The sequence below is a fragment of the Sinohyriopsis cumingii genome, chromosome 3, assembly GCF_028554795.1.
Source record: "Sinohyriopsis cumingii isolate HCF-2022 chromosome 3, ASM2855479v2, whole genome shotgun sequence".
Classification (NCBI taxonomy): Eukaryota; Metazoa; Mollusca; class Bivalvia; order Unionida; family Unionidae; genus Sinohyriopsis; species Sinohyriopsis cumingii.
The window spans coordinates 40,993,281-41,009,348 of NC_142963.1; the positions used below are offsets into that span (position 1 = coordinate 40,993,281).

At 34.7% G+C, this 16,068-nt stretch overlaps 1 protein-coding gene across 3 annotated transcripts in view; it reads left to right on the top strand.

Annotated features, from left to right (window-relative positions):
* The window catches only part of LOC149802747 (solute carrier family 15 member 4-like), a 67,764-nt gene that overhangs the window by 39,127 nt on the left and 12,569 nt on the right, over positions 1–16,068 (top strand). For all 3 annotated transcript variants that reach the window (XM_089952160.1, XM_089952162.1, XM_089952161.1), the window contains 3 exons: positions 3,438–3,624; positions 6,548–6,736; positions 12,840–12,974. In XM_089952160.1, coding sequence (XP_089808286.1) covers positions 3,438–3,624; positions 6,548–6,736; positions 12,840–12,974 — 511 coding nt within the window. The remainder of the gene's footprint in view (positions 1–3,437; positions 3,625–6,547; positions 6,737–12,839; positions 12,975–16,068) is intronic.

Sequence of the window (16,068 nt, forward strand, 5' to 3'; positions counted from 1 at the left end):
TACCTTAAGCACTTTGGTCTACAGGAATGGAAGAGAATTTGCTGGAATTCAGACTTTTCCTAACTTCTCTCAAGACTTTGTCAATAGATAGAACAAAGTTTCTTGCCTTAAATCCCTTCTTATAATTAGCACCAAGTTCAACACAGTTCTGCTCTTGGAGTGCACAATGTATTTCCATGAGAAAGTGGTTTTCATAACAGGCTAGGTATTCTCATTCACTTTCTTGTGAAAATAATTTAGCAGACTTAGTTTAACCACATACTCTGTAGTAAATATCACCTTGCTTGACAACCACTTCTAAAGTGATAACATCATACATTTTGCCCTCTAAGTTTGAATAGAGACAGCTCTTTAATTAGCATGATTCATGGTTTTGTTTGAAACACAATGTCAGACATGGAAGTTAATCCTCTGTATAATCAATTAAAACTGAAAGAATAACCACTCATTTAATTAGTTTATAAAGGGAACCAACATTTTAAATGTTGGTAACGTGCCTTTTAATATGTCCAAAAATAATTCAACTATTATCTCCAGAAGCGGTTTTCATTGAAATAAATACATGCACTCCAATGTATTTGTTTAATGCAGTTCATAATCACTTTTTTCTCTTATTATTGATGTATTTAGGCATTGCTTTGCTATTGTTTCTCTTGTATTTACAACAGTTTGTTCTTCCTGACGTCCTCAGGAAAGAATAATATACAACAACTGAGTTACCCTCATAAAATAAATATTAATTTAATTGGATTGACTGACTAGATTAAAATCAAATGGTGCAAGATTTATGTGGATTTGGTTAGGGTAAACAACATAGCCATTTTAAGCACTGCTAATGAATCAAATTAGCTTCTCTTTGCTTCATGTGTTTTAATTGGCCATTCATTTGGTCAGTTAGCCCTGTGTACAGTCAAGTGGTAATAGAATGTGCACACGTACAAAACCTATTAATGACTTTGGATGGGTGTGATGCTGGATGTAAATAAATACATGCAGAGGGGTAAAATCAATCATTCATTATGTCCAGAGGGCATAAATTGCTATTTAAATGCAGACATAGTGACTTAAGAATGAAAATAAGCATTTGCCCTACATTTTTTTTTAAATAGGTAAAAAGCACTTACTCCAAACTATCATCCTAAAAAAGTGTACTTGCCCAGCATTGAAAATAAATAGACCAGGATGTTTGGGCTATGTGATTTGTTCAGACCAGCATGTAACATTTTATAAAGGAAAGAAAACAAACTGTGATGGACAGCCTTACTAGTTCCTTTTGGAGTTAGACAAACAACTTGAAAGACACATATATTTCATCAGTTCTAAATCAGCTGGTAAGCAATTAGCGAAGAGGTAATTGAATGATTATTTTAGTATAAAATAAGCATCTTGTTAATCACTTGTAAATCATCATGACATGTAAATTTCTCTCAGAATTATATTACCGAGTACTTCTAGCATAAATGAAACAGTGTTAATATCACTGAACTTTATCAAGACACAGTGTTTTACTTGGTATGAATTTATTTATAAAATACTAATCCTTCATGAAAGTTAGAATTTAATAATAGCGCATAACAGTGAATAAACTTTAGGACATCATCTGTATCAGACTGTCAATTCAATCCCACATAATAATTTATATGAATATAGTCAAAACATCATTGCTAGCGAGGGGTCAGTATCATTCCACATTAATGTAGTGGAATTTAGTACATTAATGACCCATGGGTAGAGCCAAGGGTCATATGTCAGTACCAATCCACACAAATGTAGTGGAATTTAGTACATTAATGACCCATGGGTAGAGCCAGGGGTCATATGTCAGTACCAATCCACACTAATGTAGTGGAATTTAGTACATTAATGACCCATGGGTAGAGCCAAGGGTCATATGTCAGTACCAATCCACACTAATGTAGTGGAATTTAGTACATTAACGACCCATGGGTAGAGCCAAGGGTCATATGTAAGTACCAATCCACATTAATGTAGTGGAATTTAGTACATTAATGACCCATGGGTAGAGCCAAGGGTCATATGTCAGTACCAATCTACACTAATGTAGTGGAATTTAGTACATTAATGACCCATGGGTAGAGCCAAGGGTCATATGTCAGTACCAATCCACATTAATGTAGTGGAATTTAGTACATTAATGACCCATGGGTAGAGTCAAGGGTCATATGTCAGTACCAATCCACATTAATGTAGTGGAATTTAGTACATTAATGACCCATGGGTAGAGCCAAGGGTCATATGTAAGTACCAATCCACATTAATGTAGTGGAATTTAGTACAATGACGACCCATGGGTAGAGCCAGGGGTCATATGTCAGTACCATTGCACATTAATGTCATGGAATTTAGTACATTGATGACCCATGGGTAGAGCCAGGGGTCACACATCAGTGCCATTCCACATTAATGTATTGGAATGAATTAGATTGACAACCCAGGTGTAGAGACAGGGTTGCATGTCAGTGCCATTTTAAATTAATTAAGTGGAATGAAGTAGACTGATGACCCATGGGTAGATCCAAGGATCACATGTCAGTACCATTCCACATTAATGTAGTAGAATGAAGTAGATTGATGATCCATGGGTAGAGCCAGGGGTCACATGTCAGTACCAATCCATATCATGGTAGTGGAATGAAGTAGATTGACAACCCAGGGGTAGAGCCAGAGGTCACATGTCAGTGCCAGTTCACATCATGGTAGTGGAATGAATTAGATTGATGACCCATGGGTAAAGCGTGGGGGCCATATGTCATGGGTCATACATCATATGTCAGTACCATTCCACATTAATGTAGTGAAATGAAGTAAATTGATGACCCATGGGTAGCTGTCATACAGGGCTTGTTTGTTTGAGCTCCAGTTCATCTTAGTCACATCCCTATTGCAATATAAATTCCATGTGGAAATCATGTTTTGTCCATTTTGAATAATAAATCCCACCTAGGTAATTATTATGTTTATGTTTGCTTATCCCATTTAGGTCATCTTTTATAATTAGTTGTGCTGTATACAGACAAAAAGTGTCACCTGTGTAGATCAGCTGGTTGTTAGTGCTTGTTTACATTTTAAACTTATGTGATATTCAGCTCTTTGGGAATGAAAAAGTGAAATTTATTGGTTGTAGTGGAAAACCTTTGGTTTTTTTTTTTGGTGGTGGGTAATGACTGAAATACAGTATATTGCAAATCCATAATAGGATTTATTTTGTATTTGAAAACAAAAATTTCTGCTCTACATTATTGAACCAGATACTTTGCAACAGGTCTGCTATGTTTAAGTTTTTTCCTTTATAATAAATTGGAAAATCAGTTGGCTTGGTGGAAAGTATTTTAATTATAGAGAACGCCATGAATTTTGTTTCCTTTCTTCTCAAATTATATTACTGGTAATAATCATCTGTCTTAACTGTCTTTCAGATGAGTACATCCCTTTTTCTGCAGAGTGAACGTATGGATATCAGCATCGGCGGAAAGCAAATGCCAGTAGCTTTGCTAAACTTCTTCAACACCATCATTATTCTAATCCTTATTCCCATCATGGACAGAATTGTCTACCCCTTGTTGGCAAAATTAGGCAAAAATCCAACTCATCTGCAAAGGATGGGTAAATATACTAGATTACTAAAATAAAACTTCATCAGCAATATCAAACCATTCTCATTAAACAGGCTTGTTTAGATTTAAGGTGTTAAACATTCATTGAGCAATGAATGATGTCTAGTAATAAGAAAACGTTCTGCATGGAGACCAAGATTTATTTTCTTTCCAGCTTTAGCAAATAGAAAAAGAAAAAAATGTTGCAATTGTTGCTATGGGTTTAACGTCATTTTTTTGCACTTGATAGGCTATATTTGTTGGCCCATATATTTAGTGGAGGAAGAATCGGGGAAAGTCGCAGGAAGAACCACTGACTCATGGGAAGTTACTAGCAAGCTTTCACGTATACCCACATTGGCCAAACCCGAGAGTTAAACTCACATGGACAGATGTGAGATGTCAATGATCTTTTAAAAGCAAGCGCCTTAGACCACTGGGCTACGTGGGGTCCCTAGCAGCCAAAAGTACCATCCCGCACAAAGTGGGGCAGTGGGCAGTGACATCAATAACATTTGGCTAAAGTTTCAGTGTTGTAAGTCTCAAATCCTGGGAGAGGAACTATTATACATGCAATGTAGATTCAGTAATATTTAATATTTCATATCCATGGACCCCTACCCTCCATCTGATTATCATCCAAGGTCAGGGTCAATTTTTTAAAAGGTCTTCATCAAGACTTGGGCTGTGATTTTAAGTAAGGTTATAAGTTCCAAACCTTGGATAGCAGCTATAATCTTTTTCCATTTGAATTTGCCTGCTCTGTCCATGGATAGCTGTTATATTTTGTTGTTATGAATCTGTAAGCTTTATTCTTGGATAGCTGTTATATTTGGCCTTTATGAATCTATAAGCTTTATCCTTGGATAGCTGCTAAATTTCCCTTTATGAATCTGTTAGCTTTGTCTTTGGATAGCATTTGGTCTTTATGAATCTGTATGCCCAGTCCTTGGATAGCTATTGTATTTGGCCTTTATGAAATTATAGACCTTGTCCTTGGATAGCTATGTTATTTGACCTTTTTGAGTCTGTAAGCTCTGTCCATGGATAGCTATTATATGTGGCCTTTTTGAATCTGTAAGCTCTGTTCTATGATAGCTATTATATGTGGCCTTTATGAATATGTAAGCTCTATCCTTGGATAGCTGTTATATGTGGCATTTTTGAATCTGTAAGCTCTGTCCTTGGATGGCTATTATATGTGGCCTTTATGAATCTGTAAGCTCTGTCCTTGGATAGCTATTATATGTGGCCTTTATGAATCTGTAAGCTATGTCCTTGGATAGCTATTATATGTGGCATTTATGAATCTGTAATCTCTGTCTTTGGATAGCTGTTATATGTGGCCTTTATGAATCTGTAAGCTATGTCCTTGGATAGCTGTTATATGTGAGTTTTATGAATCTGTAAGCTCTGTCCTTGGATAGCTATTGTATGTGGCCTTTTTGAATCAGTAAGCTCTGTCCTATGATAGCTATTATATGTGGCCTTTATGAATCCATAGCTGTTTTATATGGCTTGTTTGAATCTCTAAGCTCTGTCCTTAATATCTGTTTTATGTGGCCTTTATGACTCTGTAAGCTATGTCCTTTGATTGCTATTATTTGTGGGTTTTATGAATCCGTAAGCTCTGTCCTTGGATTGTAGCTGTTTTATGTGGCCTTTATGAATCTGTACACTCTGTCCTTGGATTGCTGTCATTTGTGGCCTTTATGAATCTGTAGGCTCTGTCTTTGGATAGCTATTAATTGTGGTCTTTATGAATCTGTACACTCTTTTCTTGGATAGCTGTTATATGTGGCCTTTATGTTTCTTTAAGCTCTGTCCTCGGATAGCTTTTATGTATGGCCTTTATGAATCTGTAATCCATGTCCTTGGATTATAGCTGTTATATGTGGCCTTTATGAATCTGTACACTCTGTCCTTGGATAGCTGTTTTATGTGGCTTGTTTGAATCTATAAGCTATGTCCTAGGATAGCTATTATATGTTGCCTTTATGAATCTGAAAGCTTTGTCCTTGGAGTTTCATACACTGCTGTTTTCATTCTGCCTATCAGGCAAATTATGGGTCATTTCAAAATAAACGAAAAGATATCTGTATTCGGTAGGCCAGCATGTTAGACATCATTCCATGGAATTCTTTGTTTAAACCATGGGAGAATTTGTGTGTAGGTACTAACCATATGGATAAAATAATCTATACATTTGAATCTTATTTCTTTTTCAAAACTTGGTACTAAATAAATATTAGAACAGTGTTTTATGACACATATCTTTACTTTGGATGAAAGAGCATATGTTACAGTGATGCTAGGAAAGTGTCATTCATGGAAATACCTCGACTCCAAGCAGCAACGTTCCTTTTTTTATATTCAATCTTTACTCCACACATTCATCCGTCATCCTTGCTTGGACCAGATAAATGACAATTTAAGGTACCAGCTAATTATTAAGTGTTGCAGTTAACCAAATTTAGTTATTTATATTGCAAGACTTATCTAGCCATACTACTTTGTCATCAGGACAAAGATGCATATGAGACTGACTTGTAGACAAGGTTGACCATTAAGAACATTCTTGATAAAGTTAGCTGACTTAGTATTAAATTTATTTTCCATAAATATTTGAGCTATATAAATATATTTTTGGATGCAAAAATTTGAACTTGTAAAACAAGATCAACACCAAGACAAAGCTTTCATGATATTATGTTTATTTGATACAAATATCTTAAGACTTGATTATTTTATGTGATAAATTGTATTGCTTAATAAATACTTGCTGGGCATCCTCCTATTCAGTACAAGACAGAATTCACATCTAAAGCTGTCAAGTCAGGTAAAGCCCTTTAACAATTTCATTTTAGGGAGATGTGATATGCGACAAACTGATTTTCTTTGGCATATGAATTTGTTAATCTTTTTTATCATAGGAATTGGAATGATTTTGGCAGCCCTAGCCATGGTGTATGCAGCGGTCATAGAGATCATCCGCAAAAAAGATGGCTACTTTCTACAGACAATAGCAGATGATAAATTCAATGCTTCCCACATTTCCATGTTTGCCCAGATTCCAGAATTTGTATTGATTGGATCCAGTGAAGTCTTTACAAGTATATCAGGTAACTCATATTTTACGTTCCAAGTTAAATACATGTGTGTTATATTTACAAAAACTTTGAATATATTGTTTCACATGATTCATTTTGCTAAAGTTACATATATTCCTGGTGTGTGCTTTTTATTTTGTTCTTACAAATGATGTTTCTACAAGATTTAATTTAAGTGGTCTTGAATTAGCGAAATCTGATGTGGATAATGCTACTAGTAATTAGAGATGCCACAATTTTAGGAAACTTCTACCAGTTACCTGTTGATCCTAACAATAATTTATCCAGGTACCTGATCAAGGGGAAATTGTTTTAAATGTCAACCTGAACTGCTTTGTGGGTTTACACATGCCAAGCCCCCAAGATAGGTATAAGTGTATTAATTTAATATAAATGGTAAAAAAAAACAATCTATATATTCCATGCCATAATTATCGAAAACTGTATGAAAAGTGTACAGTTTATTGTGCTACTTACCTGGATCTGCAGTTAATTTTTTTTCTCACAAATTGGCTAAATCCATGTGGATTAATGGTTAATACAAGAGTATAGACACAAATGATATGATAAATTATTTAGGCATAGCACTCACTTTAACTAGTCTACATGTCTACAGTAACTTTTGCAAATAGTCATAAAGTCCACAGATGATGACAGTTACTGTTACATTCTTATTTCAAAATTTTTAAAGTGCTATTGATTTATCCTTTTCTGCTGGCAACATATTCTTAGTATAACCAAATCACTCGAATCTAACATTTTCAGTCATATAACATCCATCAGTCACATTTGATAAAGTCCATTTATTATGATAACCGGTGCCCTTTATTTTCAATTTAGACTGGTCTGATACATATATGGTAAGGGGCACCTAGTTCTCCAATGTATTACCTGGGTTTTTATCAATGGACAGGTACCTAAGTAACTGGGTACCTGTTGGCATCTTTACTAGTAATTTTTCCCTCATCTTGGACATTTAGAAAGACCAAGCATTGTTTTATACACAGAATGTTAGACAGAGCAAATTAATGTGATATTGTCCAAAAGTCATTTCATCTGTCCTATTTACCAATATAGTTTCTGAACAACATCTTGAGTTCTTCATCACCTGCAGTTACAAACTTTGTGGTTAGCATGCACATGGGGTAAGACATAAATGTATCAATTTTGAGGTCAAAGGGTCAAAATGTAGGTCACTAAAGGAAAAGAAATGGTTTTACATAGTAACATGATTCTGTTTCAGTTAATTGGACCAATCTTTATTCCTGACTTGTATTTTGGGGTAGGAAAATAGTTTTTAAATTCTGGAGTTTAAAAGTCAAAGGTCAAGGTAAATGACTGAAAGGAAAAGAATGGTTTCTGCACGGTAGCATTAGTTTTACATCACAGGTCTGGACTGACATTTTGTGATTGGGATAGGGAAGAAACCTATTTATTTTTGGGTTAAACAAAACTTCAAAGGTCAAGGTTACTGACTGAAAGAAGAAAAATGGTTTCCACAATAATTAATCTACCCCTGTGTCCTGCGTCCTGCATAACACAAAAAATGACAGGGACTCGTTAGTTGTTCATATGTGCATTCCTTTGGATATAAGAAATCTTAAAGGAACAGCAACGTACTTACTGTGATTTTTGTTTAACAAGACTTTGTTTTCACTTGGCAAATATTATCTTTGCACCTGTCATGTGGTACCACTCCTTAACAGTAAACTATTATGAGATGTCATCAGTTCTCCTCATGTTTCCGGTTAAAATTCTGCCAAAAAAGATGATGAAAATTGACCCTGAGCAAAGGACATTGGATATTTTGTTTCATGATTGAAATTCCACTGATCAGCAGTATTTGGTTTCTCATCTGATGTTCAGGATGCAAACGTATGCTCAGCTTCCAGCATAATGCACAAATGTTCGACAGTTTCAGCCTTATTGGCTAAAAACGCACTCGTGGCTGTGATATGACAATGGCTGTGCAAATAAGAATGAGGACTTTATGTATTGTGAGATATGCAAAGACAATAAAAAGGTAAATGGTATGAACAAAATTGCAAAGAACAGAAATTTTCAAAATTCAACATTAACCAGACATACAGATCTTGCTGACTACAAATTATGCCTAATAGCCCCAGAGTTATGAAATAATTTTGAAAAATGTAGTTCAAAGCTCATATCAAATCAAGATAAAACTATAACTGCCTTACTGAAGGTTATTAAATGGATGGCAGATGAAGACATCCCATTGAACAAATTAAAGTCTTTTATGAATCTTTTACATGAATTGGGAATTCAAGAGCTTGACATTCTCAGAAAGAGTAATATCAATTATGAATCTTCAATGACTGCCAGTGAGCTGCTGGAGTCATTAGCAGAGTTTGCTAACAATGCTGTAACTGGTAAAATTAAGAAATCTCCTGTGGTAACATTACTTGCATATGAGAGCAATGACATTTCCAACAGGAAAAGGCTGGTCATGTATGCTCAGACATTGAATGAAGACTTTACTCCAGATAGTCATTATGTGTGCAATATTGAATGCTTAGATGCCACTGGGAAAGGAATCGCTTTATCCATTGTGAAAAAATGTCAGAAAAGGGTGCTCCAATAGCATAAATATTGAGTTTGGGGTCAGATGGAGCATCTGCTATTTTGGGTAAGGAAAAAGGACCAGCTGCAATATTGAGAAGGGAAAATCCTCATATGCATAATGTTCACTGTGTTGCCCACATGTTGGCACTGTGTACCTCCCAGGCAGCAGAGAAAATAGAACTGTTAAAAAAGCATCAGCAAATATTGACTGATCTTTTCTACTATTTTAAGGGAAGTAGTCAACAAGAGGCTCTACTGCATGTCATAGGGGAGGTTTTAGATGTCTCCATGTCTCATATATAAGGAGCTCCATTCAGTGAGGTGGTTGTCTTGCTTTAGTTCCCTGACTGCTATATGGAGAACTCTTGATAGCTTCCTTACCTACCTGGCTCAAGCCAGTCACAAGCATCACAAAGCTGGAGGGATAAAGAAAAAAATAGCTACTGAAAGTTTTTTTTCTGCAACATACATGATGATGGATGCAATGGCACCTGTAACCATTCTCAGTCAGTTCTTCCAGAAAGAAGAAAATGTAAACATGGCCCTTGTGAAGGTGAAAACTGATGAGTGTATTGTGTATTGCTGATTTGCAGAAGGTATATAGCTTTGAAACTCCATACATGGAAGATCTGAAGGGCATTACATTTAAGGAGCATCATTAGATCACAAAGAACAACTTCAGCCTGGAGAAAATCACTAAACTCTTCATTGACTCATTAACTCATTAGATGAGAACATTCAGTCTAGATTTCCAGCACATGACCTACTTACAAGCTTTGGTATTCTTGTTATGTGACTGGTCAGCATGATGTCAAAAATAGAAGTGGATACATACAGAGATGAAGAAATTGACAGACTATGTACATATGGAGAAGCAAAAACTGTACAGTGGGATACTACCAGAAGTATTGAGAGAAAAAAACATCAGAACATGTCATTGACTCCGTTAAGGTAAAAATAGAGTGGACTTTCCTTAAGAAAGTAGTTCTGGCTGAGAAGTACTCACAAGACGTGATGTGTTAACTGTATCATTTAACTGACTACCACCACGGAGGATTTTCCAAACTTGCTCAAGCTAACAGCACTTGCACTAACTTCAGCAGTACATACTGCTAGATGTGAGTGTGGGTTTTCTGCCCAGAACAGAATCCTGGTTAAAGCTAGAAACAGGCTGAATATTGAGCCTCGGCATAAACTGATGGCTGCAAAACTGTGTACTGTGCCACATGATTACAAGTCAGTATTACAGGCCTGGAGATCTAAGAAACACAGGCAAATTTATGAACTAAAGTAAAGTGAAGAAGGAGTTGATCTTGTAGTTAATAATGACCTTGTTGCAATAATTCTGTATTGTAAATAAAGAAAATTGATGTATCTCAATGTGTGCCATTTATTAGCAGAATCATTGTACTCATTACATTTGAGCGGGACTCATTGTTTGAACATATGAGTCCTGGGACTCTTAGGTATGAAATTGTAAATTGATCACTGTTTCCGCACAAAACATGTGGAAAGTTTCTGGATGATGTGTTGGGTATGAAAAGAAGCCTGATGATTTTTGGTATAAAAAGCCCAAATGTTAAGGTCACTGCAAATGAAAAATGGTTTTTGCATAATAACATTTGATTTGAACTTGATATTTTGACCAAAGTTTGTGGAGGGGCTTGCACATAAGTGTATGCCCCATAAATAGTTAAGGGAGAGAACAAATGATTTGGGGGTAAATAGGTCCAAGGCTGAGGTCATTTTAATTGAAAAATTATTTTACAGAGTAAACTTTATTCTAGAGTTACTTCCTTGCCAGAACCATTTGTATGTCTTATACTAAGAATAATAAAGAAACCTATATATTCTGGAATCAAAATGTCTTTAGTCTTAGTCATTGTAAGTCCAGTCGGAAAATTCTGGTTTCTACACAGTAAGTTTTGTTGGTGACTGCAAACCTTAATGAGAGTTTGAGGTGATTGAGAAACACAGGTGATTAATCTCCAGAGACATTCATGCCCTACTGGTGCCTACATAGAGGAAGGCCAGTACTCATGGGTGGGCATACATTGTGTTATTTCCATTACTCCATACATTGCACTATTTACAGTATGCCATACATTGTGTTATTTACAGTACTGCATTCATTGTGCTATTTACAGTACTCCATACACTGTACAATTTACAGTACTCCATACATTGTGATATTTACAGTTCTCCATACATTGTGCAATTTACAGTACTCCAACATTATCTGTTTTACAAAACACCATACATTGTGCTATTTACAGTCCTCAATAAATTGTGCAATTTATAGTACTCCATACATTTTGCTATTTACTGTACTTCATACATGGTGCTATTTCCATTGCTCCATATATTATGCTATTTACAGTCATCCATACATTGTGATATTTACAGTACTCCATACATTGCACTGTTCACAGTATTCCATACATTGTGTTATTCACAGTACTCCATGCATTGTGCTATTTACAATATTCCATATATTGTGATATTTACAGTACTCTGTAAGTAGTGATATTTAAAGTACTCCATACATTGTTCATTTAACCGTATTCCATGCATTGTGCTATTTATAGTAATCCATGCATTTGCTATATATAGCACTCCATACATTGTGCTGTTTACAGTATGCCATACATTGTGCTATTTGCATTACTCCATACAGTGTGCAATTTACAGTACTCCCCACATTATGATATTTACAGTCCTCCATACATTCTGCTGTTTACAGTACTCCATGCATTGTGTAATTTACAATATGCCATACATTGTGATATTTACAATACTCCATACATTATGTAATTTACAGTACTCATTACATTGTGCTTTTTACAGCCCTCCATATGTTATGTTATTTACAGTACTCCATGCATTGTGCTATTTACAGTACTCCATGTATGTGCTGTTTACAGTACCCCATGCATGTGCTATTTACAGTACTCCATGCATGTGCTGTTTACAGTAATCTTTATGTTATTAACAGTACTCTTATGAATCCTTTTGCATCAGTGTCAAATCAGTATTTTTGCTTTCATTGACATGATGTCCATTTTTTATAACTTCTTGCTGAATGTTGTACTCTTCAAAATTATCCTTTGCAGACATTTTTTCCATGTAGCCATGTTTATAAATACATCTTTCATTTGAGAAACAAATAATTCCATTTTCATGAATTGCATTACAGTGTGGCAGTATAAGAATTACATAGGCCTGGTATTTACTTTTTGTTGAAATGGTGTGGGTTCAAGACCTGTCTAAACCAGGCTGGCTATATTTTGGGGCATGATGATTTACTCTGATTAGCTAGGCATGACATAAATTCTCAGGTGTCGATTTGCCACTAAACACCATCAGCTGTGCTTTCTCAAGTAAAAGTGAATAGTATTTTGCATGTTACTTAGGTTCACAACAATTTGAAATGTTAAGGGTCAATTTGTCTTCTGATTATTACATGCATAATGTGTTCTGTTAACCATTTGAAACCTTTTCAAGTTATGGGAACTCATTATCATTTTTACAGGACTAGAGTTTGCATATTCCCAGGCTCCAACATTTATGCAGGGACTGATGATGGGGTTGTTTCTGATGACTTCAGGACTTGGAAGCTATTTAACCTCTCTTATTGTGTTTATCATCCAACAAGCAACACATGATGGTATGTAACTGTCATATTTCTGTATCATTTTCACAGTGAAAAATATTTGTGTCACCATATGGTCTTTAAGGTTTCAAAATTGAAATTCAACTAAATGGACATATGTTCATTGTGATGGTGTTGATTCTAACATCATTAGGTTACACGTTTCCTTTTTATTGTTTCACCATAAAGGCAACCATTGGCTGTTCAGATCTTATTTTAATGTATGTTGGTATGTAGACTTTTAACCTTGTGCTTCATTTGCGAAATATTACTTGAAACAAGTTCATTTATAATGACGAAAGTAGTCACTTTTATAAAGTTAACATTTCTTGATGCAGTTTGGGGTCACATCAAGTTGCAATACTGTGTTACTGCAATTTTAAGTTAGTAAAATTTACAATATTTGTATAGAGGTTTATACTTATATGAATTTGTTAGTATATAATATAACTTTACAGTAAGAAAGTAAAGCTCTATAATTCCTTGACCACATAAGTCTTTTAACCATACCCTAGTCCCAAAAATTATCACTTGTTCCCAGAAAAAAATGTCAAAATGTATTTGTCCAAATGGAAAAAAATAGTTATCCAAATGTGAAGAAATAAATATTACTGAGTTTTGTGTTATTGAACTTCAACTTCAAAATGTGAATGATATGAGTCAAGTAAATTAAAATTACAAAGAGTTGAAAGGATCTAAATAAAATCAGTACCGGTATTGCTGCCATTGTGTTAGCTTTCTGGCTGCACACTATTTTGATCTTTGAAAACTAAAACTGTATCCATTTTTAGTGAGAGCCCATGCTTGTCGTACGACTGTGATTTTTAATAACATCTGGTGGAACACTCTTGAAGCAAAAATGGCATAATATATGAATATAGAGCGGCTCATAAGGAATGCAATGCCTTGTGCTTTGTTTGGCTAAATAAGTGAATTTTGGAAAACAGTACTGTGCAGTTACATTATTTGAGCTTATAATCAGCAATTTTAATCTGGGGCTACAAATTTTGATTAGAAGTCATGGTGGTCAGGAGCTTGTTTTTATGATGCTAGGATTTCAGACAGACAAAGCTCTATCTAAAATGACTTGGAATTGATTGGAAACTGAAAGTAGTCAATAGAATTTACTGACATGTAAAAAATTCCAAATCATTAGCACATGGACATTTATATCCAATCACATTTTAGAAAAATCAGTCAATTCACAGTTACAGTAGGAATTATTGAGACATTGGATTCAGCATTAGTACCCAGCTTGGTTAAATTTATGTGTAAGGTACTGCACATTTTCCTCATTTTTGGTGGGCATCAGTTATGTTTGCTTTTACCAGGCCTAAATTGGCAAGCCAATATCATATACTGCTAACTAGACTAAGAAAAATCTGTGTCATCTAATTAATTAGTCATTAATATCATTTGTGCAGTAGTTCTGTCATTCCCAAAAGTTTAGAAACTTCACCCTTAACTGCAATGTTTGGTTTGAGTTTCCCATTGGCTTGATGTATCATGGGAAGATGTACAGATATTCCATACATTCACTACAATGAATGTGTCACAGTTGTCTGAATATGGCTTCTTTGGTTTTGTAAATGCTACAAAAGCTTGATAATAAGTGCACACACACATAAAAAAGCATATGCAGGGGAAAAAAAACACATAGGCCTTCCCCTAAATATGTACCAAACAATTACACATATGTGAGCACAAGAAAAACAGGCTTTAAGATTTTAAGACCCTAAACTTGGTTTTCTGATTTTGTTCCTAATTAGGTGAATACCAATAGTACAGCTATTGAGAGTGTTCAAGAAATCAGTTAGCCCAATGCCCAGGGCCTCTCCAGTTTTAGATTTGTCCTCTCCCATTTTCTGAGAGAGCTGTCTTTTGGGCTTGTCAGAACAAAACAAATAAAAACACTACCACGTTGATTAAATTTGCCCTTCAGAACAACAAAATGTACAATGTCTTTTATGGACTTATTAAAAGACTGGTACATGATAATTATTCAGCTTCCTGTTGGAGTTGATTCATATGTCTATCACTCCTTAGAAGATCATCTTATTTATATTTAAAGGTATAAACTTTGTGTTAAAATTGAAGGACATTACAAGGACAGGCAACAGTGTATTTATATTCTCCACATTTCATTGGTTAGATATAATTATCTGACTAAATAAATACTGAATAGCTGCACTGGAGTTTTATGTCCCTTGTTATTGCTTACAGAGCACTGCATCATGGGTAATATTATTAACCAGTATCGAAGCAGTTTATTGGCAATTAAGCTAAGGAGAGGGATCAGTGATGTATCAAGGCAACCATCTCAATGTTACATTTGATTTAATCCATTAGTTCACAGTAATTGATTCTACTGAAATATGGCAAGGTTATATTCTTAATTGGTATGCATTCAGTGTACTGTTACATAAATAATTGTTTTTTAATTATTTTATTGTCTCTTTAATATGTTGACCATTGGGTCATTTCAGATTTGATTGCTGTATATATTTCCAGATTATAGTTGTCTTTAAGAAAAACTTTCAACCCATCTAATCTAGGCATATGCCCTTTCAGTTTGCATGTATATATGTAGTGTTTGGCTAGAAGGGAAAAAAAAGGTTGTTTATATATTCCATCTCTACTTGTATCTCTCAATATAACAGTTTTTGTGCTGGGCACAGTATCTATATTGACTTTATTCTGAATCCAGTGGGACGCATCATTCCAAAGCCTGACAATCACATTACATTCCCAAAACAAATGCAGTATTGTTTCTGATGCATTTTTATAAAATGTAAATTTATCAATTTAGTACAATTTTGTTTCATGAAATGAATTTATTGGTAGAATTTTAAGAGTAACACAAAATAGAAACCTTTTTATTTTAGTATTTTGTTATTTTAGAAAGTTTAGTCAGGCCATATATCCATATTCAGATTGAAAATTTAATTCCATTTATTTTAACTAGTTAGTTTAACATCCTTTCTTAAAAGTGTGTTGTAATAGTCTTTACACCCTTTACTGTTATAAAATACAATATCTAAATTGAAATGGTCTGACCAGTGTCCTTATATCTAACTGTAAAATTTTACATTATGACTTTAGACATTGA